The following is a 22,436-nucleotide window of genomic DNA, read 5'->3' on the forward strand; positions in this document are numbered from 1 at the left end:
TTAGGGTTAAAAGATTTTAGATTCATCGAACATAAAACATATGGAGAGCACAGAGGGGGAAGTGCACATGCATGACGTTACAGCCTTACAATACAAATTTGCCATCACCTCCCCAACAGCCACATCTGCCCTCCCTCCCTTCTCTCTTTCTTTTGCTTTTAAAATTCAATCTTAATAAACAAATCACCTTCCCATCCGTCCTTTCCTTATACCCTTTTCCAGGTTTCTCATCCTGCAAGCCAGGATTCGTATATCACTACGACCCATCACTCCGCTGTTAAATCTCTATCAGGATTTCAACTCCTTCCACCTTCACTCCCTCCCTCCCTCCCTCGCTTGCACCCACCCTTTTCTTCATTACTTTGATAAATTACGTGTAATTTCAACTTTTTTACAATGTTTTTCTTCTTCAATTAACATCCTGCGACTAACTCTTCTCTTCACGAAGAGTTTTAAGGGGTTTTCTCCTAAACGATAAGAGAGTAGGAAAATTTGAGGATTTGGGGTTGATGAGGAATGAGTTGTTTATTGATTCCATTTAAATAATAAGAATGATTGAATTGGCTTTTGGACAATCTCATATGGGATTATGCGTTGAGGAATTCAGACATTCTTAGTGGCTGCCAGGCAATTGGTCTACATTATATTACTTCTAAATTATATACTTAACTTGATCAATTACTTTTTTATAATTCAAAGAACAATGCCAATGTTCATCGTTTATTTAATCTTTTTTTTTTAATTTTTGGCAATACAAAAAGAAAGAGGTGATTGTAGATTTTAGCTAGAAGCTAAATGTATATTTAATTAATATGAGAATTAATTCTTAAATTTGTATGTATTCGATGGGATTTCCTTCATAATTTATAAAAAATTTCGATAAAAATATAGGTTTTTTTTATATATATTTTAATATTCTTAATTCATCAATAGTAATAAAAAAAATTGAAATTAGTGTGGTGAAATTGAGAGAAAGGCATTAGAGTGTTGAAAAAGAATAATCAAAGGAGGCAAGTTGAGATCCAAAGATCCCTTGCCTACAAAGCATGCCTCCTACCTCCCAGCTAAGACATGCCTTTCGGGTGGTTGTATTATTAGACTAATGCCTGGCATCATCTACACATCAGTATTTCTTTTTTCCCTTCTTAATCTTTCCTTTCTATAATACCAACATTCATGGCCCTTGACTTTTCATTTTTTTTAAGAAAAGGGACTAGGTATACTAATGGTAACAACTAAAATACCCATTCATTTTGAGTACTTAAACTCAAATTCGATTATAATTTAACTACTCATACTTTATCTTGATTTTATATATGAAAACAATCTCGAAATAAAAAAATTTATATTATTATCAAAATTTTACCCAAACGTATGACCGATAATAATTTTATCATCTGAACTCAATTATAAAATATTTTAATAAATATCCTATGAAATTATAAAATTATATATACATAAAGAGGTAAAATATACATGTACTAGTAGTACATGATTATATCACATGGAAGACAATAATTATGTAGGAAAGAGGTTCATATGTCCACCATCTTTCCATAAAAGGCCTCATTGTGCAGCAAATTAAGATTGATAAATGGGAAATGAAAAAATGGGTTTGTTCCTTTTGAACAAATTAATCAATAATCCTAATCTCAATCATGGCCCAAACAAGGAAATGAGGAAAAAAAGAAAATAAATTCTTATTGATAATCATTTTTTTTTTAATTTTTCCTCTATTGGAAAGATCATGACAACTGAAAAGAAATGGGCGAAGTAGAGCGTTTGGAGAAAGTACCAAGTTGAATTGTTGATGGCAGATCTTTTGATTTCCATAGAGGTGAGTGTATGTAGTATCGAATGTAGAGGAGTAAAACTCGAAACACCCCCCACAAAACATAAACGCTAGATTAACGCGAAGTTGGCGGATAAATTAGATTCTGTGTCGCTTAAACCCTAACCCCTCTTCCCGCCTCTTTCCTTCTCTCTCTCTTTATGTCTTTGCTTCCTTAAACCCTAAATTTAGTAGCAGCCATGCCAGATTTCACTCTTTTAGCAGAGCAAAGCGCTTGAACCTCTCCATCTTGGACTATTATTTCTCAAAAGGATCGATGTTAAGTACTATTTCAAGGATGAAGTCCATGATTTTTCCTACATTTTCTCCTCCCTCTCTCCATTTCCCCAAAACCATACCTTTTGCGTTTTTCTCTTTGGCCTCGAAAGAACCCAATCTTCGCAACCTCCCGACGCTTCAGAATCCGAAATTTCTTCACCTAAAGCCCACAATGCCTTCACCCGGAACCCCGATTTTTTCAACCCCAAGTCGAAATCTGCATACAGAGACCTCACAATCTTCTTCACCGTGTGGTGAGGTTCACGTGATCGTAGGACCCATGTTTGCTGGCAAGACAACCACGTTGCTTCGCAAAATTCAATCTGAAAGCAGCAATGGCAGGTTTGAAACTTTTTTTTTTGTCTCCCGCGCTTTTAGTTTATGTCATATAATTGGGTTAAATTCCGTGCTTGATGTTATTCAGAGTTATGGATTTAACTTTTTTCTGTTAATTTTATAATTTAGATGAAATTTTGGTCTAGGGTTCCTGATGAGGTGTTTTGTTTGTAAATGTCTCAAATATATCTCCCTAGCCGTCATTATCTTTTCTCTTTTTTTTTTTTGTTTCTTAATTTTTTTTCTAGGATGTTTAGTTCATTGGTTTGGATTTTGCCCACTGCTGTTGGATGATCGAATGCAATAATAAATATTCCCAGCTTTCAGGCCAAGCCCCGTAAAAACTACATACAACTGAATAAAGCTTTAAGGGGTCTTTGTTTTGCGGGAAGACTGAGTGAAGCTGTGGGGCTACTATGGCGTACGAGATTGAAAGCAGATGCTGGAACTTATGCTCTTCTCTTGCAAGAATGCATATTCAGGAAAGAATATAAAAATGGAAGAAGAATCCATGCACAAATGGTTGTTGTTGGATATGTGCCCAATGAATATCTGAAGATCAAGTTGTTAATATTGTATGCAAAATTAGGGGATTTAGAAACTGCCCATGCTTTGTTTGATAAGTTACTAGAGAAAAATTTGATTTCTTGGAATGCAATGATTGCTGGGTTTGTGCAAAAGGGTTGTGGAGAATTTGGACTTGATCTCTATTACAAGATGAGAAAGAATGGTTTAACACCAGACCAGTACACCTTTGCATCTGTATTTAGAGCCTGTGCCTCCTTGGCCACACTAGAACATGGGAAGCGAGCACATGGGATCTTGATAAAGAGTCCTATCACGGAAAATGTTGTGGTCAGCAGTGCCCTTATGGATATGTATTTCAAATGCAGCAGTCTTACTCATGGTCATCAGGTATTTGATGAAGTAGTATATAGAAATGTTGTTACTTGGACGAGTTTGATATCTGGATACGGCCAGCATGGAAGGGTTATTGAGGTTTTGGAATCATTTGATAAAATGAAAAATGAAGGTTTTAGACCAAACTATGTTACCTTTCTTGCTGTTCTTTCTGCATGTAGCCATGGAGGCTTAGTGGATAAAGGTTGGCACTATTTCTTATCAATGACAAGAGACTATGGAATGCAACCGAGAGGGCAGCATTATGCTGCCATGGTTGATCTTATAGGCCGTTCTGGAAAGTTGCGTGAAGCTTATGAGTTTATTCTTAACTCATCTTTTAAGGAGCACCCGGCCATATGGGGTGCTTTGCTAGGGGCCTGTAGGATTCATGGAGATATAGATCTGATAAAGCTTGCAGCAGATAAGTACTTTGAATTGGACCCTGAAAATGCGGGAAAATATGTAGTTTTGTCTAATGCTTATGCCACTTTTGGTTTTTGGGACAATGTGGCCTCACTTAGGAGGATGATGAGGAATTCTGGGGTCAAAAAGGAGCCTGCTTATAGCAGGATTGAGATTCAAGGGGAGGTTCACTTCTTTTTAAGGGGTGATATATCTCATAAACATTCTGCAGAGATTTATGAGTTGATCAAATTAATGACTTCCATCTTAAAGGATGCAGGCTATGTTCCTGATATAAATGGCACCTAAAATCCTATGTACCACTCTTTATTGTGGTGTCTTGTCAAGAAGCAGGGCTGGTTGAGGGTTCTAAAAGTTCTTCATAATTTAATCTTAGACTCTTAGCCTGTGGTGAAAAATGTACTGAATTTGGGGACCCTGTTAATAGGTAAGGCATATTAAATATACTGTTGTATTTTATGTGCTGAAAGTTACCTGCTGTCTAAATATCCCCATTGACTTATACATGGGAATGTGATTGGGAAGGCTCTTAAATCTTCGGCAAACTAATCTGAAAGCAACATGGCTTGTTGTTTGAACTTATAACTCAGTATTAGGTGACAGTCAGTAGTACTATCAATGGCTTAATTCTTAAATTCAATTGCTTGATTGATGCATTGATCCCACTTGGTTTTCTTGTTTAATTCTTCTATGTTGTTAAATTTAGGTCATGATCTGGTTCTTATTTACTGTCATGTTATTGTTGGTAAGACTATTACCTTTGGCCAAAATCGTAAACATAAGATTACTTATTTTACATTGCTATGCTTTCCTAGATGTTTTTAAGATATCAGTTTGGTATTTAAATGTTAGTATTCAATGAGATTTATTTTCCAGGTACATCTATCCTATATTATGTGCTGGACATTTTAGTTAAGTAATAGGGCTACAAATGTTTAGAGTGAAAAAGTTTTGACTGATTTTAAGGTATTACTTTCTTTCTATTTGCTATGCAGAACTGTGGCTGTAATAAAATCAAACAAAGATACAAGATATGCATTGGATTCAATTGTGACACATGACGGCATGAAACTGCCATGTTGGGCATTGGCAAATTTATCATCATTCAGACAAAAAATTGGTCCTGACACATACGATCAGGTTTGTCATTTGCCAGCATCAAAATTTGATGCTTTTTGTCATGCATAATGACAACTTGTTGCATGAACATAAATTTGTTTGTTTGATTGGTATCAAATAGTGGGGAGTTAAAATATTGTAAAGATGCCTTTTACTAAGTTGTGGTCTCTGTTATAAAAAAAAGGCAGAACATGTCCAAGAGTGTTGCTGCCAATACTTCATCTTCATTTGAATGTGTATATATGGCCTTTTTGTTGTAATATTCTCTTGAGCTTCACTAGTCTTGTGGGGATTTAATGTCAACTATACTCATGACCTAGTGCATGTAACAGCTTGATGTCATTGGCATTGATGAAGCTCAATTCTTTGAAGACCTTTATGACTTCTGCTGTGAAGCTGCTGATCGTGATGGCAAAACTGTGATAGTTGCTGGGCTGGATGGTAACTATTTGAGGTATTATTTGATCAACTTCCATTTTTGAGCTGCATGCTCCTTACTGGATTTATATATATTCCTACTGCCGCCTTATGGTTTAATCCAAATCTTGCTGGCAGGAGGAGCTTCGGATCTGTGCTTGATATCATTCCCCTTGCTGATTCTGTCATGAAGTTAACTGCTCGATGTGAACTTTGTGGGAAACGTGCTTTTTTTACCTTAAGGAAGACTGATGAGACACAAACAGAACTGATTGGAGGAGCTGATGTCTACATGCCTGTATGTCGGCAGCACTATGTCAATGGGCAAGTAGTCATCGAAGCCACGAGAAGTGTCTTGGAATCTCAAAAGCTCCAATGTGGCTCTTACACGTAGTTCACATGATCTTGTTCATTAAGATATTTGGTCTTCCTGAAATATTATGGTTTGCGTGGTCCTTACAACATATCGTTTTGGTGAGTGGTTGGTGACAATCTTATACCTCTGGTATGGGATGTAAATGTAATTGGATTGACAGGGAATTAATATGTGCATTCTTATTTAAATACACTTATGTAGCTTGGTGACATTTTGTCTCTACGTAATGAAAATGCTGTAAAACTTGGTCATCATAGTCTGTCATTCCTGGAAGTGACTAAATTTCACCACTTTACTCTTCCTGAGAGCACCAAAGTCCACCTGACAGTTTTGCAATAACATTCAAAGCAAAGAGTGGAACTTCATCCATGCCAGAGAGTCAACAGACACTCATATTTTGCCAACTGATATGCACGTGAATGAATATTGTTGTGAAATTATCAGAACAAACTCGATAGGTACGTACAAATCAAACAAGTCAGATTATAATTTCCATCAAGAACAAATACAAACAAAACAAAGTTGAAATGAGGCCCTAAGCTGTTCATAAAATGAATGTAAACGCCGATGAAAAGAAAAAGAAAAGCCCTAAGAGAGCAGTAGAGTAGAGTCTGGATTAGCTTAGAATCGTCAGAAAGCCTCGTCGTAGTTTTCATCCTGGTCAAGTCCATGAAAGAATGAATCTGCGAGGAGCTGGGTTGCAGATGGTCTCTCCGATTGCTTCACAAGACACTTTTTGATAATGGCTTTGGCCTTCGGATCCTTCACCTTGTCGATCGCCTCTGGCATCACCCCTGCACTCACTTTCTTGTAAATTTTTGCAATGCTATCGCACTCACTGTAGGGCAATTCCTGAGTAATCAACTCCAGTAAACACATCCCAAACGAGTATATATCCACAGCCTCCGTGTAATTCTCCTCGAACAGTTCCGGAGCCATGAACTCTGGCGTCCCGATCACCGACTGGGCAATGTGGTTCTTCCCAACTACAGTTGCGAATCCGAAATCACCAATCTTGATTTCTCCAGCATTACCGTTGATGAACACGTTGCTGCAATTGAGATCTCTATGGATTATGCAGGGCTCATGCATATGGAGATACTCCAAGCCTTTGAGAATTTGTCTTGACCACATCTTTACCGCATTGATTGTTACATAACGGCGGTGCTTTTTCCTGTAATCTCTCAAATTCCCAGACGTGCAGACTTCAGTGATGAAGTTCAATCTGTTGTGTTCGTAGTCGGTCCAATAGCTAAACAAGGAAATAACGTTCTTGTTGTCGAGCTTTGCTAGCAATCCAACTTCAGCATATAACTTTTTAATAATGTAGTCATTGTCCATAAATTTGGTTAAAGAAATCTGATTCCAAGCAACCTCTCGGCCCTCTTCTTGATCGAATGCGCGGTAAACTTGCTTGGTTGCACCTGCACCAAGCAAGTCAGGATACCTTCCAAACCTGCCCGTTGGATCAACCTCTACGAATGGCTCGACATCCTTGTCGGATGAACCACAACTACTTAGGTCTGACATGTTGGATTCCTGAAAACCTTAGAAGCTCAGAACAGGACTAGAAAACACCCAAGAACCCCAGAATTGAACAAAAACAATAGCTTATGATAGAAGATCAATGATGATAGGAACTACCGGGATTAAGAAGACCATGTATTTATATGGGAGGGGAATCATAAGTATACCATGATCTGATTTGGAATCCTGATTGCTTCAGGATTTGCAATTGTAGGTAATTGGATTTGATTAGAAAAGTTAATTATACTTTCTTCTTCGCCAAAAAGTTTAAAAGTTCAAAGCCAAAAGAGAGTTAATAACTCTTAATATAATTGTTAGTTTTTCTACCATGGATTCTAGAATTATGGTGTTCCACTCCAAGCAAGATAAGCTATGCTTAGATATCATAAAATATCAATGTAAAACCATTGCAAATCATGGCTATGGCTAAGAAATCTCTTTAGCTCAATTCAGCAACAAAGACAACAGAAACAAGATTATATACTCCATTTTTTCGTTGATAAAAGTGCACACCAATTTACAAAATTGTATACTATTCTCCATATCCTGAGGACTGAGAGCAGATGGGTTTACAATATTTACAGAATTTTCCCACAACAATTTAGAAAATAACCCTTTCTTGCATCAGATTTACAGGCTTCTGTTGTTTAACCCAAACTACAGGCTTGATTGTGTGCCCTGTACAATTTGGGGAAGCCTCGTTTATGTTGAAAGGAAACATTGCCAGCTCCCAATTTGAGGAAGACTATTTAAACAACCTCGTGTGCTCAGCTCGTATGCTGCATCTGAGACACTGAGAATCCTAAGCAATTGCTGCTTTAAACTGCATAAACATTTTTGCTATTAAGATCAAGAAAAAGCATGCAAAGTTTTCTGAAGTGGAAAGCATTAATTTTTACAAGGGCCTCAGAATTGCAGAATGACAGCAAGGCTTGAGAAGCCATTCAGTCCCGAAAGATGGTGTAATTTGTGATTGGTATCCTCATGGGCCACAATTTTTAGAACACCCCAATAAGCTAAAACATGAACATGATGAAAAATAATATGCAAAAAGAAGAAAAAAACAATGTAAGCCTCATGGCCAATCCCAAAGAGGTAAAAGCAGCAACGCCGCTCCACAAGGCAATGGAATATGAGACTGCCGTCGACGGAGGAGCTCCCCGGAAGGAGGACCATCAACGTCGCCGTACATTATTATGTGACGTTAACTTTGGAATATACAAACATAATTCTTTCGATTTGCCCCAAACACAGAAAGGGATTTCGATCCCCCGTCACACTCACACTGGCATCGGTAAAAAACAAAGGAAATTTTGTAGACATCTGGATGTACGTCTCATGGCCAGTCCCAGATGGTAAAGGCAGCGACGCTGCTCCATAAGGCGATGGAATATGAGACAGCTCATCGACGGAGGAGCTCCCCGGAGGGAGGACCGTCAACGTCGACGAGAGTTTATATGTGACGTTATCTTCGGGATGTACAAACAAGATTCCGGTTTGCCCCGCTTCATAGATAAGGATTTCACATCCCCCGTCACGGTAGATCAAAATCAAAAAGGAAGAAAAGAGAGATGATTATATTTGAAAAGCTTACCGGACATGGATCGACATGAAACCAAACCGAAGCTCATGTTTTTCAAACACAGACAGACATAAACTCTATACTTCTAAGCTTAAGTGTTCATATGATGCTAAGAATTTTCTCGTGCGGCAGCGAAGAAGCTGTTCTGGTGGATATTTGTAGGGTACGTAATGTCCATGGGTGCCGTTGGATTTGCATCTGACGGCTATGCATGTTTAGTGGTCGCCGCTCGCGTTGGATGCTAGGGTTTGCTTTTGCATGACAACATATTGGACCATGGAGGCCCAACTGAGAGCCCAATAGTTATTTATTCTGTACACTTTTTTCTATGATATATTAAGTGTTTGTTTGGCTTATTTTTTTAATTTATTTATTTATTAAAAATAAAAGTTAAGTTAAATATAAATTTTAAAAAGTTTTTTAAAAAATAATTTTTTTAAAATAATAAAAATTTGAAAAAAAAGCTTTTGAAAAAGTTCGTGTGAGAGAAGCTTTTTCTTCTCTTCTTTTAAAAATGTAAGAGAATTTTTATTTTTATTTCAAAATATTCTCATCTGTTAAATACAATTACAATATTATCCTCTAAAAAAAATACATTTTATGATAATTTTAACTAAAATTATAATTTATAAAAAAAAATTTATCAAACAATTTTAGCTTAATTTTAAAAGTTATTATTTTTCATAAGAGTTTCATAATAGCTTTTAAGTTAGAAAAAAGTCAAGCTAAATATGTTATAAATAAGAGTTTTACTCATTCTTTGGCATATAAACTTCTTTACTTAAGTATGAATTGGAAATAAGGTTTAAATAACAAAAATTTCCTAAATTATATTAATTTATGCAACAGAATCTTTATACTTTTATTATACTAAAATAGCTCTTATCTCTTAATTTATATCTAAAAGAAACTTTTGTTTTATTGTTTTATTTTATTAATATAAAATCTTAATTCATAATAAAAATTTAATGATCTTTACATTTAATATCAATTGATGTTTTTTGTTCATATAAAATCTTAATTTGTAATAAAAATTAATGATTTTTGGATTTAATATCATTTGATATTTTCTATTTATATAATATTTGATGTGATTTAATAACATGAGCATGTAATAAAAATTTTTTAATAAAGATTTTAGCTATTAAATATGACAATGCTTTGATTGAGAGTTGAACTCAAAGACCTCCCGCTTACTAAACGGGTGCTCTAACCAACTGAGCTATGACAGCTTGACGGCCCAAAGTCAGAGGGCTATCCTTCCATGCAAAAGAGAGTAAAGCTAGTATTTAGTTGATTAATGAAACGATAAATGAAGACACTGACCGGAACAATACGAAACCAATGACCCAATATGTATTGATATATTTATATATACAAAACAAAAAAACACCAAGTTTATGGAACCTGGTTGACAGAGAAATGAAACTTTTCTCTCCTTACCAACTAGATAATCAAATCATACTAACACTAATTAAACATATATAAGTAAATAATACACGGTCTCATGAAGCATCAATAACAACAGATGATGCTCTTCTGTCGCAGCCGAAATCACTTTTAGTTAATTGGGACATCAGCGTTGATCAAACTGTGGACGTTCCTCCCATATCCATGCTGGAGAGCATCGAGATGTTCTTGAAGTTTGGTCTTCAGTTCTTGATAAAATGAATTACCAGCACGCTGAAAGGCAAGAGAATGAGCGGCATCAGAAAGATCGTGTAAATTGATAATTACATCTTCAAGCTTCAAATTTGAAAGAAATATTAGGTTTAAGGACTATAGATGCATGAACCAAAAAGCCATCATCTCCCTCTGACCACTGTCATTAATACCAGTTATGTAATCTTAGCTACAGATTCAACCAAAAGTAGGAAAAGGGAAAAGTTTAGTTTCTGTATGCATAGCCAATGCTGTTCATCAGGAGCACTTCCTGAGATCTGTGTTTGATGCATCAATTGCTAACTCACCATATTATCACAATGGGTACTCTCAAGCCTATCCTATTAGCTTCTCATATTGCAGTTTCAAAAGGGTACATACCTTCGAGGCTTTCAATGCTGTTTGCACCACGTAGTTGCCATACTGATCCTTGGCAACTTGCAAAAGCTGTTTGCTCTCGAGGAGCTCCTTGACCACGGGATGCATCCCTCTAGAGTTCAACATCTTTTCTACTACATGACTTCCGGCTTTCTGCATGGATAATTTCACAATGTGGCCATTTAGTTGAGCACAAATCTCTTGGATGATGTCAGGGTTGTCAAGCTCCACGACCTTCTGCAGAACATAGTTCCTGAAATAGTTCCACAAAACTGATTAACGTTTGCACTTTAAACCATGATGTTTCTTTTGGGAAGAACAATGAGAGAAGTGATGTTTTACCCTGAAGGATCCTGAGAGAGGTACAGGGAATTCTTAGCGATTACATGTAAGAGGGCAATTCTGTGTAGACCTCTGATGTTGTCTATGAAGTAGTTTAAAGATATACATCCCCGTGCATTTACAGCAAGCTTGAGACTCTGTTCTATGGCTGCAACATACAGTAACTGCCACCAAAAAAGGGTAAGTGAAAAAAATAATTGAATGTAAAGATTCAAAGCATCTGCAGAACAAAATAGCAGAAGCAAGAAGTTTCACTGGGGTAAAAAGAAGCACAATTACCTCATTACTCCTAGTATCAATGAGGTCTACACATTTCAATATAACACTTGACCCAGTTTGGCTGATCATCAGCTCATAGAATCCTTCTTTCAGAGCTGCTATCACTTTAATAATGAGAGATGATTTCTTGAGCAATTCGATGAGCTTCTTAATCGAGCGTGAACTGCCAGGAAGCAATGCCATTGATTCAGAAAATTAATGAGTATGAACAAAAGAACAAATGATAGATAATGGAAAGGTTGAGGTTGAGGTTGAGGATAGTTACCCAGTTCTAGTTTTTGATGCAGAAATAATACCTCCAAGCGGGGCGTGAGAAGTTATCTTTTCTATGATCATACCCAACTGGTCGTCACTACATAATTTAATTAGCTCTGCAAAGACATTATGTCCATGTTGGTTAATCATCAGCTCGAACATGAAGTCAATGACGCCTTCAAAGATCTTATTGGTAATCCTCGGTTCCTTCAAAGATAACAGATCCTTGATAATGTCTGAGCCATCCTGAGTCAAGGCATTCTCAATAATGATTGTGTTCATCTGTGGCAAGTGAGCATGATCTAGGCTTTGTTGAAACCAAAAACCACCGGGATTCCCAGCAGGTCTGCCATTGTCAAAACCATAGCTCACATTACTTCCACCCTCTGCGATTGGCTCATGTTGAAAACTAGTTGGAGAAGTTTGACGAGCAAGACCAGAGAACAAGTTGAAATTATTGTTAAATAAGGAATCTCTCCCTACTGATGTCCGATCCGTGGTCATGGTCTCCCCTGACCGGTTTCCTAAAAAATTAAACCATCGATTGTCATCCTCTATAATCATATAAGAACTTCCATGGCAAAAAAAACCATAAATATGTCCATGCAAAATCAAAAGAAACTGGAAAACTCACCGTTAGAAGTAGAACTATAACCATTAAGCATAGCTCTTGCAAAAGATTGATTGGAAGGCAAACGAAGAGCATTGTTGCCCGGATAAACACAAGCGCTATCGTTCTCAACCCCTGGATTCAAGCGAAGATTTTGAAGAGAAAGGGAGAGATTATTGTCGGGTGAATTTGAACGCAAAGAAGCCTTCAAATTCTGGCTATCAGAAGAAGAAGAAACAGTGTTCTCCATGGTGAATCTTCAAAGGAAACAAAGAACTTGAAGTAATCAAGATTCAAGAACGTTTGGCTATTACGGTCTATATATATATATATTTTAGTATTAGTGTTTCACTATGTCTAGGAATTCGGGTTTAGAAGTAAACAGCAGTTTATTTTAGAAGGTGAATTCTTGTAGGAATAGGAATATGGTAACTAACTAGCAAGAAACCAAGAAAAGCAAAGACTTTATTTCATAGTCGAAGTTTGATTCTTGAAACCCAAGTTTTTTATAGAATCAATGTTTCCTGAACCAGAGCGGAGATAAGTTACAGAGGTGGAGGGAGAACTCAAAGAGCAAAAGTCGGTTCATGAGTTTCTTCAAGTTCAGTTCAATGCCCGACGGTGAATCTCTTCTTCCCCTCGTTTCTTATTGTGTCGATAGTGTTCAAGACGCCATTAATCTTCTCATACAAAGCTCAATTTTTTGGAATTTTAAATTTAATGTTCCTTCTTTTGATTTTGATGGTCATTAGTTGTTTTTATTCTCTTAAAATACAAAAGAAAATAAACTTGGTCTATGTACAACCAGAGCCTGATCCAAGTGAAGGAAGCGAGAGAGGTGATAGTACCATTACCAATAAATAAAAAGTCAGGTACAAATTTTGGAGGGCAGGGGGATTGGAAAACAGTTAAAAGATGAAGAAAAAATGTACAAATTCTATATTGTTGCTCAAGAAATAGGATTTGCAGAGAGGGAGCAAAACATCATATATATATATATATTGCTTTCACCCCTCTTGAAATGTAAAAATCTAGTCCTATCAGATGGCTCTTCTCATCATCATGCAATTCTAATTCTGAATATCCCTGACCCTCTTTTCCAGCGAGTTTTCGACATCTGTGATGCTCCTCTCTGCTATTGCAATCATCTTTGTTCTCCAATCTGCAATCTCGTAGGATAACAAGGTTTAGTTCAAATCCTGTATAGTAAAGTTATCATGCATTGTTAGTTAAGATTTGTTCTCTGAATTATAACTAAAGAGACAATAAGCATGAGACCCGAAAAGGAAAATTAAATGATAGCTAACCCAGTTCCTTAAGCCGTGATTGCTAACAACTTTAAGTTCATACAAAAGTTCAATCTATTTCAGACACATTACATAAAAAAGGTACAGATAGAAAGTTTTGATGTCACCACTTGGATATGCAATGCAACAACACAACAATATCAACTATATGAAAGAGACCGAAAGAATAAACTCAGTGTAATAAACTTACAAATCTTCATTTGAAAGAATCTGGGGAGGAGCCAAACAAATTTCACCTTTGTATATGATTGATTAAAAAATGGCTGTCTGTCTTCAGTCGTACAACAGAGATGTTCACCCTAAACATAATACCAAAAACTTGTGATTATCGTGTAATTCTTCTTGTTGAACCTACTAAATAGCATCATAAAAACAACTAATATTAGTTTATCAGATATGCCACCAAAAATTATTGTTTCTGAAAATCATCATCTTCAACTCTAATATTGTTAAGCTGTTTGAACTTTCACACATTATGACTTATCAAATGAGTTTCTCCCGACAGCAGACTCTTTTCCACTACATTTAAGATTGCATAATGAAGTTCAAAATCATGGACAGCATAAACTTTTAGCACAGTTACATTAAAGATTGCCTATCTTACCTTCTGTTATGCTTTGATGGCTTTGGCTAACAGTCTCTTGCGCAGCAGGATTTAGTGCCCGAGCAAGACGTTTAACACGATTTAGTCGCAATCCTCTTGATACTAAACCTGAACAATGATCTTTGATATATAAATTTCTAATTTGAAATGGGGTAGTTGATGTATAAACGGTTCCAGAGGTACATTATCAAATAATTAACATTTATCTCTATCCATTATAATACTAAGATGACTTATTAAACTTACAATCAGAAGCTCCATTTTCCCTCATCATTCCACCCACTGCAACCCCATCACCAACAGGATCATTCATTGCTCGTGCCAGATGTTTTATGCGATTCAAACGTACCTTTCCAGGTAAAATAGCTAACTTGTGAGCCGGGATTTCCAAACCTGTTAAAAAGGAGCTAGTAAGAACATAAGACACAGTTTATCCTTCAAGACATCACAAAGATTAATTATTTAATTGTTAAGTGATGGGAACTGACTCTGGCAGCTTCTTGTGTCCGGCATTGGTCTTTCTTGTCCATGGTTGGATCCGACAAGCCCCGCAGCAGCAGCAGCAGCATCATCAAAGTGAGGACTAACATCTGAAACACAAGTTGCGGCGTTGCTCAAGGACAATTGAACCGAAGAAATGCTCGTTTGTTGAAGTTGAATCGGAGGTGCAGGGTTCAATCGAGCAGTTTCAGCTCTCTGTCTCCGCAGCTGATAGTTTCTCCGGCGTCTTGCCAGATGCTTTTCTCTCTCCTCAAGGCTCATAGACTGCCTTCTCTGACGGTCCCTTATACGACGACGTTCTCTCTCTAGCTCCTTTCGCAACTCTGATCCGCTTTCTAACCCTTCCATCATCATTCCCCAACATCCAACAGAACCACAATCTTTACACTAATTCAGAAGCCAATCAATTTTTTCTGCAAAAAAAAAAAAATCCAAATTTTGACTTAATTCCTGTGATGGGAATACTATGAATTATTCCAAAATCATAAATTTAATAACTGGAGATAGAATTAAGAGAAAGAAAATTACATTTGAGAGAGCTAACCCGAAATGATTAAGAAGCCATTAAATCATGGTTTTTTTCCATCAAAAGGTGGGGAATTTGTGATCTCAGGAATGCAATAGCCCTTCAAATTCAACTGATCAAATTTTGTTCAAAGAAAAAAGCAGAATAATTACACCAATTGCAAAAGGAAAAATCTAACCTTGATGGCGGACTTGATCGTAAGAAGAAGAGAAATCTGGAAAACAAACAAAGATCATAGACAGAAGGCAAAGGTAAGAATGGAAATTGGAAAAACAAAAAAAGAAAAGATGAGGTTTTTGCGGCAATTTACCAAATGAAATCGGATTTTCTTATATTATTTTTGGGATTTTGAGCTAATTACTCCTGTTTCGCTTCTAATTAGGCAGTGTTACCCGTTTTTACCTTTTTGGTTCTTTTGGGTTTGGATCCGAAATCATGATACGCAGAAAGGGTATGCGTTTTATATTTTCTTTCTCGTGTTTGTTTTTGTCTTTTTCTTTTTCTATCTGTTCAAACAATACCCTAAACCCAAAGGGAAAAAAAAATCCAGTCCAGAGCTAAACTCGACGATGGAGGCTGCACAGAAGGAGCAGAACAGCGAGGAAAACACTTCCAATCCCCAGCCTCAGCCTCTATCGAAGAGCGCCCAAAAGAAGCTCCTGAAGCAGCAGAAATTCGAAGCGAAGAAAGCAGAGAAGAAAGCATGGATGAAAGAGCAAAAACAGAGGGATGCAGAGAGGAAGCGAAAAGAATGGGAGGAGAAACTGGCTGGCCTAAGCGAAGACGAGAGGCTGAAACTGATAGATTCAAGGAAAGAATTGAGGAGAGAAAGAATGGAGAAAAGATCGGAGGAAAGAGGGCAGAAAATCGAGAGACTGACGAAAGCCAAAGAGAATGGCCAAAACATTGTCGTCGATCTTGAGTTCTCTCATCTCATGACTCACTCTGAAATCCACAGCCTCGTTCAACAGGTTGTTCTTTATCAGTAACTGATTGATTACTGTTTCAAAGTTTGCACCTTGGCCTTGCTCTTAATTGCACTTCTCTTCTTAGCCCATGATCAAAGATGTGCTTTTGTTCAATCCTTGTTGTTATATTACATTACATCAATACCAGTATATCTTATGCTGTTGCTGAACCCTGCAGATTATGTATTGCTATGCAGTGAATGGAAGAAGCAGTGTCCCTGCTCACCTCTGGTTGACTGGATGTCAAGGGGAAATGGAAACTCAGTTGCGAAGGCTACCTGGATTTGATAAATGGATTATTGAGAAGGAAAAACAATCTTATATCCAAGCGTTTTCAGATCAGAAACATAACTTGGTTTATCTCACAGCAGATTCGGAAACTGTGTTAGATGAACTTGACCTTAGCAAAGTTTATATTGTTGGCGGATTGGTGGACAGAAATCGGTGGAAAGGTATAACCATGAAGAAAGCAGAGGAGCAGGGAATTCATACAGCAAAACTCCCCATTGGAACTTACATGAAGATGTCCAGTTCTCAGGTATGGTTGGTCATAGTACACTACACCACTTTACTTTCTTTCGTCAGTCGATTATTGGGGTCGAAACAGAGCTCTGCAAATCGAAGTAGGTCTTTAAGTTTTCTACTGTTGGTTTTCTGTGGAATTTCTTATGCAATAATACATTAGAAAGCTTGGGTTGAAAGGCATTTATGGTATTACTTTAGCAGTTGTAATCAAAAGGATTCAGTTAGCCTATCTACTCAAGTCTCTAGGGTTATATCCTGGAAACTTTATATTTTGGAGATTGAATAGCTTTATAATTGCATGCTACTGCTTTCTTTCAAAGAATGCTGTGATGTAGTGTGTTGAATATGATTTGTGATGATAGTCATGCTTGATACTTCACTCGCACAGTAGTTTGGTTTTCAAACAAACAAACAAAGAAGCAAATGTTCTCTGGTTTTATAAGTTTTTCTTCCCTGACTAGCATTTCATTCCTATGTGTGCAGGTCCTAACTGTGAACCAAGTTATAGAGATACTCCTCAAGTTCTTGGAGACAAGAGATTGGAAAGCTTCCTTCTTTCAAGTAATTCCTCAGAGGAAAAGATCTGAAGCTGATTCAGAAACCTGTCAAGAATTAGATGGAGAAGAGTGCGAGGAGGATAATGATGAATCTGAGAGGAAAAAGAAGTGCATTGAAGAACCTTCTCATGACTAGAAGAGCTCGCAGAACTAATGCTTATGTTGACCCTATCCATCTTGCACTACATGGAATGTCTGTACAAGTGGAAAAATCATTACAAAAGAATTTATTGTTTTTGAAGTTCCATTCTTTGCCCCCTCCAAGTACCTATGATGGTTCATGCATTCCAAACCTGAATGAAACCTGCAGAAAAATAGGCTTCCTTGTGGATGCCCACTTTTGATCAAAGCTGCATATGCAAAGACAACCTCTTTGTCCTTTGTGAATGAAACTGGAAATTGTTACAGCAATCACATTGCATTTTAAGGCAATAACTTGCTAATGTAAGTTTTAATGTCCATCCACCTAGGATATAAAAAAGTTGAGTCAACTCATACTTTATTTTACGAAATCTCAAACTGAAATTCAATTTGAAAGAGTGATTTAAGTCACTTGATTCTAGTTCAATTGTGGTCATCTCTATCAAGATGGGCCTTCCTCCTCAAATTCTCAAAATGGGTCAACTTTGAAAAGTGACCCGATTAGAGCAAAAGGATAAGAGAAATTGGGAACTGCAGGTCGCCGGCTTCCATAGCATAGTGGTAGTGCGTTCGCTTCGTAAGCGAAAGGTCGCGAGTTCGATCCTCGCTGGGAGCTTTTCAATAAAATTTTTTTTTCCAACAAATAAAGAGATTCCCCACTTACTGTATCTCCTAATGCTCAAATCTTCTTTTAAAATTTCTCTCCTCTTAGCTTGGTTATCTCTGATTTAAATAGAAAGTATAGCCGCAAAGCTTCCTTGAGTGGATTGAATTTTGATTGACAAGTTGCCGAATGACTTTCTCTTTCTTCCATTTTGGAGGGATTCGAGGAAACTTACAAGGTGGGATTGGATTTTGATGACTCACAGCTGATGTAAGTGATGTTTTAAGGTAAGGTAAAGGTCAACTCCCTTGAGGTTGCAAAGCATTGGTTTAAGATTGGATGTGGGACATTGATTCAGTGATTGATGTGAACCAGCGTCCAGAGGTGAAAATGATAGTAGAAGAACAAATGAGCTGGCATTGGAACTGGAACCTATCCTTGTTTCATTTCGAGATGGACAATGGTGATATACATGAAAATATTTGCAATTCAAGTCCCTCGACTAAAAGCTATCAAAAGAAGTCTAAGCTCATATTTCTATTAATTTACAACACCCTAAAGGCCCATGCTCTAAAAGAGAAATCTTAACAAAAGCATTTTGCGCAAAATTTAACAGTTTTTCATGGCATCACTGTCGGTATCAGGCTTTCACCTCCACGCGGAAGAGGTGGCCATAGCTCTGTTTATCCAGCCAAGATAGAGAGCCCCTTCTCTCTCCTCAAGTCTATAATTGTTGTTGTAGTCCTTCAACACATCCCTTACAGCCATAGTAACTGAGGAACTCAATGGATATGGAGAAAAACCAGCCATGGTGAATCTTGACCTCCACTTTCCAAAAAGTTCATGCCTTTCCACCCTCTCAGGCCCCTCGCAAGCAATCATATTCACAATATCGCGAGCCACGCAGTGCTGCTCTGCATTGATCCTCTGCTTGTCATCTCTCGAACAAGCTACATCTATGGATTCAAACATAGCTGTGTAATAATCCAGTGTCTCAAGGTACCTTGAAAAGAATGGGGATGTGTTGGTATTGGACTCTTGCTCCACAAGAGTGACAATCTTGGGCAACAAACTCTTCACCAACCTCAACAGTCGATCTCTGTGATTCCAGGTGCTTACACTCTCATCTGGCATGTGATGCAACACATATGGAAAATTCACAGCTAGAGCTTCCCCAGGTTGAACCTTAAGATGCTCTAATTGAACCTCACAACCAGACATGGCAGCATCATGAAACTCAAATGGCACATTGTACGTCTTAGCAAATTCTGATAGCCTCTGCCCCACAATATTAAGTCCCCCACCTCGAGCATGATTTGACTGAGAATCATCAATACCAGTTATACGGATAGCCGGGGGCCCACCAGGGCGTTTTGCAAGAGCTGCGATGAGGAACATCCACTGGGTTCCTTGTGCTATTTGGAAATCAATGATGTGAATTTTTGGTTCATATTCCATGACTTCCCTGATGACAACATTAGCTGATGTGTATGCAAACTTCCAGAACGGACAGACCTTGAAGAGAATATGCATGTAAGACATTAGTTCTGAGCTTGTTGGTTCTTTGCATTTCAGGGCTTTGTAGATACTACTCCCTGAGGATTCCAACCTTGCTCTAAGCCCTTCCAGCACATAAGCACCCAATCGTTGGATTGGTTCCCCAGACACTGAAACCATTTTCTCCAAGACATGCATTAAACCTGCCACTGTTGGCATATCACCCTCATGAAGTGCTTGACCACAGGCAACGAGAACCTGTTTCAAGTCTAATCTAGGGATCATTTCCACCAGTTGATTGCAGTTAAAGCTTGCCATTGAAGCAGCTTGGTGGGCTCCACTACTGAAGCAGCAATTGCAGCTGTCTATGACATCTGATTCAGGTCCCAACAAGGAAATTTCCAGCTCCCTCAGCTTGTGCTTCCATTCATTGCCATCATCAACAACAGAAGATCCACTGAATGGTGATCCATAAGTATTGTCAGGGGAATGATGAGGATCAGATAGGTATGATTGAGAACCTTGTGGGGAGAAAGGGCTCCTGCTTGATGAGATGCTTACAGCAGAAGGGGAATCATAGACAACAAAACCAGCAGTTGCAGTGGATGATTCCAGGGTAAAAAATTGATCCTTGTAGGTTTGAAAGGAAACACTGGTTCCTTGGCTCCCAACATCTGAGCATACATTGTTGTCTAATATCTGAATATGAGGCAAACAAAGTGCCTCCATTTCCTGAACAGGTTGGTGATACAGCCTACGGATACAGGCTGAAGTTTGGTGTTTCTGAGATGTTTGCATCTCAGCCCAATCCGCTTATCAACCTCCTCCAGAAAACTTTTTGTTACTGACAGATGTTTGCTGTGACAACAGAATTCTTTTGGTAATGGTAACTCTTTCTTCTAGTAGCAGCAGTTGCTTGATAGAGCAAAATTACTCTCCAATGGAAAAGCTACACAACATCAATCAAGAGATTACAATGGTTAAGCAGCCAACTAGCCTTCGTATGAAGATAAAAATAGTTTGATCCTTGGCATCGATGCTGACCATCAACTGCTTTAGTCGTGCAAGGAAGAAATATCAAAGAAGAATACAATCTGCCAAAAGAAATCCAAGAAAATAAAAGAGATTAGATTATGCAACTAATGGAAGCCCAATGTACACAATCAAGGGGTATTAAAAGTCAGAGAAAAAACAAGTAATAACCAAAGGAGCCTACATGGAGAAAGGACTTGAGCTAAGAGGAAAATTTTCCTCTATGCAACTTTCTTTTAAATTAAAAGTTAATCAACCAAGCACAAAACAGCGATCATAAGATAATCAAGTGAAACAACATAGCATAGCAAGAAGCCAAAGATTAGCGATTTGGACTCACAAAAAATTATATGAGTAGTAAAAAGGCAGCAAGAATATATCTAAAAATATGTAATTAGAACAATTTATACTATATAGGAAGCCTCAAAATTAACATATCAAGTTTGACACCAATTCAAATCTCCCCCTAGTGAAACGCTATAAAGCTTAAAGGTTATAGGCCAAAAGGTGACAAGCAAGCCAAAAGGGAATTGGAACAGAGAGAGAAATCAAAACCAGATGCAAGGCATAAAATTTTTGACCAGTAAAATAATAAAAAAAAAATCAGCTTCCAGATTCATAATTCATTCAAATCTGCAGGATAGCAAACAGTTTGAAAGTTATAACTACTACTACCAACTCTATTAAATCACTTATAGACAAAGATTGATTTTTTTTTTCTTTATTACTTGTGGGGCAAGAACAAAGTTTCTTCCTATCTCATCAAAAGGCCAAACTTTCATTTTCTACCGCAACACCTACCAAATGAATAAGTTACTGATGGAATACGAAACACAGACAAAAAGAGAATCATTTTGATTGATTAAGCACTAACCCTTATCCCCCAATTCATGAATTATCATGAAAAAAGAAAACCCAACAAAAATCTTGTATTCAACTCAAACAAAAATGATCCAACTCCCACAACCTCTCATCGCCACCACCCAGGAAACAAAGAACAGAAGAGAAAACGAGAAGGGGGTTGTCGTGATGAATCGACCAAGAGTTAGGCGTTAAACATACCTTAGTCAACAATCACCAGCCTATGTCTGGGTTCCGCTCTCTGAAGATTCTTCTTCAACGAGCGTCCTCCGGTTGTGCGTCTGTCTCCAAAAATAATGGCTTTCTTTATTTATTATCATCGTAAATTCATGGTGGAACTTAAATATATATTTATATAGTTACGAATCTGGTCATTTTACCACCAGTTGCCCTCAAAACTTTCTTCTATTTACAGGACTGCCACTGGGGTAAAAAAACACTTCTGGCCCCGCTTGGTGACGAAAATAGGCTCTAGTCGATTACAACGTGTGGCCCCGCCGTGTGGGTCAGTAGTCGGGAGTAAGCAAAACCGAGTGTGACTGTGACTCTCTAGAAGGTTAGAAACGGGAAACTACACACAAAAAGATTCCATCTTTCTTCCTTCTTTCTCTTTGCGGTTTGATGTTTAATGGATTATCAACAGTTCTCATCACACGTTTTCTGCTAACCACACACAACTCAACTTCATTGACTGTCACCGAAGTAGAGCTTCTTCCATGAAATCTACCTTTAAGCATTCAAAATTTATTAACAACAAATAAAAATAAGAAAGAAAAGAAAAACTTTTATTTTTGGTGCTCTAGCTCATTAATAATAATCTAAGCGAGGAGTTCGAGTAGAATTCGAATATCAATAGAAATTTAGACTTACGGGATTCATTGAATGATTACAATGCCTTACTTAAATAGATACAAAGTTTAGCTTGGTTTTCATTTTTACTGTATAGTTCGTGTGGATGCTTTGCTAGGTGCAGGTCAACATTTACTCCTTGAAG

General features: G+C 37.5%; 4 protein-coding genes, 2 non-coding genes and 1 pseudogene across 11 annotated transcripts; 3 read left to right on the forward strand and 4 right to left on the reverse strand.

Annotated features, from left to right (window-relative positions):
- Positions 1-1,811: 1,811 nt before the first annotated feature.
- LOC18597299 (Tetratricopeptide repeat (TPR)-like superfamily protein) lies at positions 1,812-5,872 on the forward strand. Of its 2 annotated transcripts, XM_018123623.2 has the most exons (4): positions 1,915-2,452; positions 4,768-4,912; positions 5,224-5,345; positions 5,447-5,872. In XM_018123623.2, the coding sequence occupies exons 1-4, from the start codon at positions 2,109-2,111 to the stop codon at positions 5,700-5,702; spliced, it is 867 nt and encodes a 288-aa protein (XP_017979112.2). In that variant the 5' UTR covers positions 1,915-2,108; the 3' UTR covers positions 5,703-5,872. The 2 variants fall into 2 exon arrangements, with proteins under 2 accessions (XP_017979113.2, XP_017979112.2); XM_018123624.2 differs by lacking the exons at positions 5,224-5,345; positions 5,447-5,872 and adding an exon at positions 2,767-4,199 and having other exon boundaries at positions 1,812-2,452; positions 4,768-4,900.
- Positions 5,873-6,042: 170 nt separating this feature from the next.
- Positions 6,043-8,984, reverse strand: LOC18597300 (putative serine/threonine-protein kinase WNK11 pseudogene; annotated as a pseudogene). The gene is made up of 2 exons (XR_016027058.1): positions 8,806-8,984; positions 6,043-8,034 (listed from the first exon to the last, which is right to left on the reverse strand). The product of XR_016027058.1 is annotated as a putative serine/threonine-protein kinase WNK11 pseudogene (transcript).
- LOC148762305 (small nucleolar RNA SNORD96 family) lies at positions 8,113-8,203 on the reverse strand. Its single transcript, XR_016027275.1, has one exon. It is a non-coding gene; the product is annotated as a small nucleolar RNA SNORD96 family (small nucleolar RNA).
- A 4,409-nt stretch (positions 8,985-13,393) lies between the features above and the next one.
- Positions 13,394-15,699, reverse strand: LOC18597302 (zinc finger CCCH domain protein). Of its 4 annotated transcripts, none has more exons than XM_088807099.1 (8): positions 15,568-15,699; positions 15,436-15,471; positions 15,276-15,357; positions 14,719-15,144; positions 14,477-14,623; positions 14,231-14,338; positions 13,817-13,925; positions 13,394-13,481 (listed from the first exon to the last, which is right to left on the reverse strand). In XM_088807099.1, the coding sequence occupies exons 4-7, from the start codon at positions 15,083-15,085 to the stop codon at positions 13,921-13,923; spliced, it is 627 nt and encodes a 208-aa protein (XP_088663225.1). In that variant the 5' UTR covers positions 15,086-15,144; positions 15,276-15,357; positions 15,436-15,471; positions 15,568-15,699; the 3' UTR covers positions 13,394-13,481; positions 13,817-13,920. The 4 variants fall into 4 exon arrangements, with proteins under 4 accessions (XP_088663225.1, XP_017978879.1, XP_017978878.1 ...); XM_018123390.2 differs by having other exon boundaries at positions 13,863-13,925; positions 15,260-15,357; XM_018123389.2 differs by having other exon boundaries at positions 15,260-15,357; positions 15,568-15,698.
- Positions 15,700-15,747: 48 nt separating this feature from the next.
- Positions 15,748-17,656, forward strand: LOC18597303 (tRNA (guanine(9)-N1)-methyltransferase-like protein). The gene is made up of 3 exons (XM_007026245.3): positions 15,748-16,228; positions 16,404-16,763; positions 17,234-17,656. The coding sequence occupies exons 1-3, from the start codon at positions 15,827-15,829 to the stop codon at positions 17,441-17,443; spliced, it is 972 nt and encodes a 323-aa protein (XP_007026307.3). The 5' UTR covers positions 15,748-15,826; the 3' UTR covers positions 17,444-17,656.
- A 336-nt stretch (positions 17,657-17,992) lies between these two features.
- Positions 17,993-18,064, forward strand: TRNAT-CGU (transfer RNA threonine (anticodon CGU)). The gene has a single exon. It is a non-coding gene; the product is annotated as a tRNA-Thr (tRNA).
- Positions 18,065-18,471: 407 nt separating this feature from the next.
- On the reverse strand, positions 18,472-21,793 carry SCL13 (SCARECROW-like 13). The gene is made up of 2 exons (XM_018123383.2): positions 21,644-21,793; positions 18,472-20,643 (listed from the first exon to the last, which is right to left on the reverse strand). Exon 2 carries the CDS (start codon positions 20,345-20,347, stop codon positions 18,701-18,703), a length of 1,647 nt encoding a protein of 548 aa, XP_017978872.2. The 5' UTR covers positions 20,348-20,643; positions 21,644-21,793; the 3' UTR covers positions 18,472-18,700.
- Between the last annotated feature and the right edge of the window lie 643 nt (positions 21,794-22,436).

Source organism: Theobroma cacao, chromosome 6 (assembly GCF_053813885.1).
Source record: "Theobroma cacao isolate CCN51 chromosome 6, ASM5381388v1, whole genome shotgun sequence".
In the NCBI taxonomy this organism is placed as follows: Eukaryota; Viridiplantae; Streptophyta; class Magnoliopsida; order Malvales; family Malvaceae; genus Theobroma; species Theobroma cacao.

Bases quoted from the DNA above. Each gene is read 5' to 3' on its own strand.
- LOC18597299 (XM_018123624.2), top strand. From the start codon at position 2,109: ATGTTAAGTACTATTTCAAGGATGAAGTCCATGATTTTTCCTACATTT. The intron at 2,453-2,766 runs GTTTGAAACTTT...AAATATTCCCAG, and splicing joins TCTGAAAGCAGCAATGGCAG to CTTTCAGGCCAAGCCCCGTA.
- LOC18597302 (XM_088807099.1), bottom strand. From the start codon at position 15,085: ATGATGATGGAAGGGTTAGAAAGCGGATCAGAGTTGCGAAAGGAGCTA. The intron at 14,624-14,718 runs GTCAGTTCCCAT...CCTTTTTAACAG, and splicing joins GGACACAAGAAGCTGCCAGA to GTTTGGAAATCCCGGCTCAC. The intron at 14,339-14,476 runs GTAAGTTTAATA...ATCATTGTTCAG, and splicing joins GGAAAATGGAGCTTCTGATT to GTTTAGTATCAAGAGGATTG.
- LOC18597303 (XM_007026245.3), top strand. From the start codon at position 15,827: ATGGAGGCTGCACAGAAGGAGCAGAACAGCGAGGAAAACACTTCCAAT. The intron at 16,229-16,403 runs GTTGTTCTTTAT...TGAACCCTGCAG, and splicing joins TCCACAGCCTCGTTCAACAG to ATTATGTATTGCTATGCAGT. The intron at 16,764-17,233 runs GTATGGTTGGTC...CTATGTGTGCAG, and splicing joins TGAAGATGTCCAGTTCTCAG to GTCCTAACTGTGAACCAAGT.
- SCL13 (XM_018123383.2), bottom strand. From the start codon at position 20,347: ATGCAAACATCTCAGAAACACCAAACTTCAGCCTGTATCCGTAGGCTG.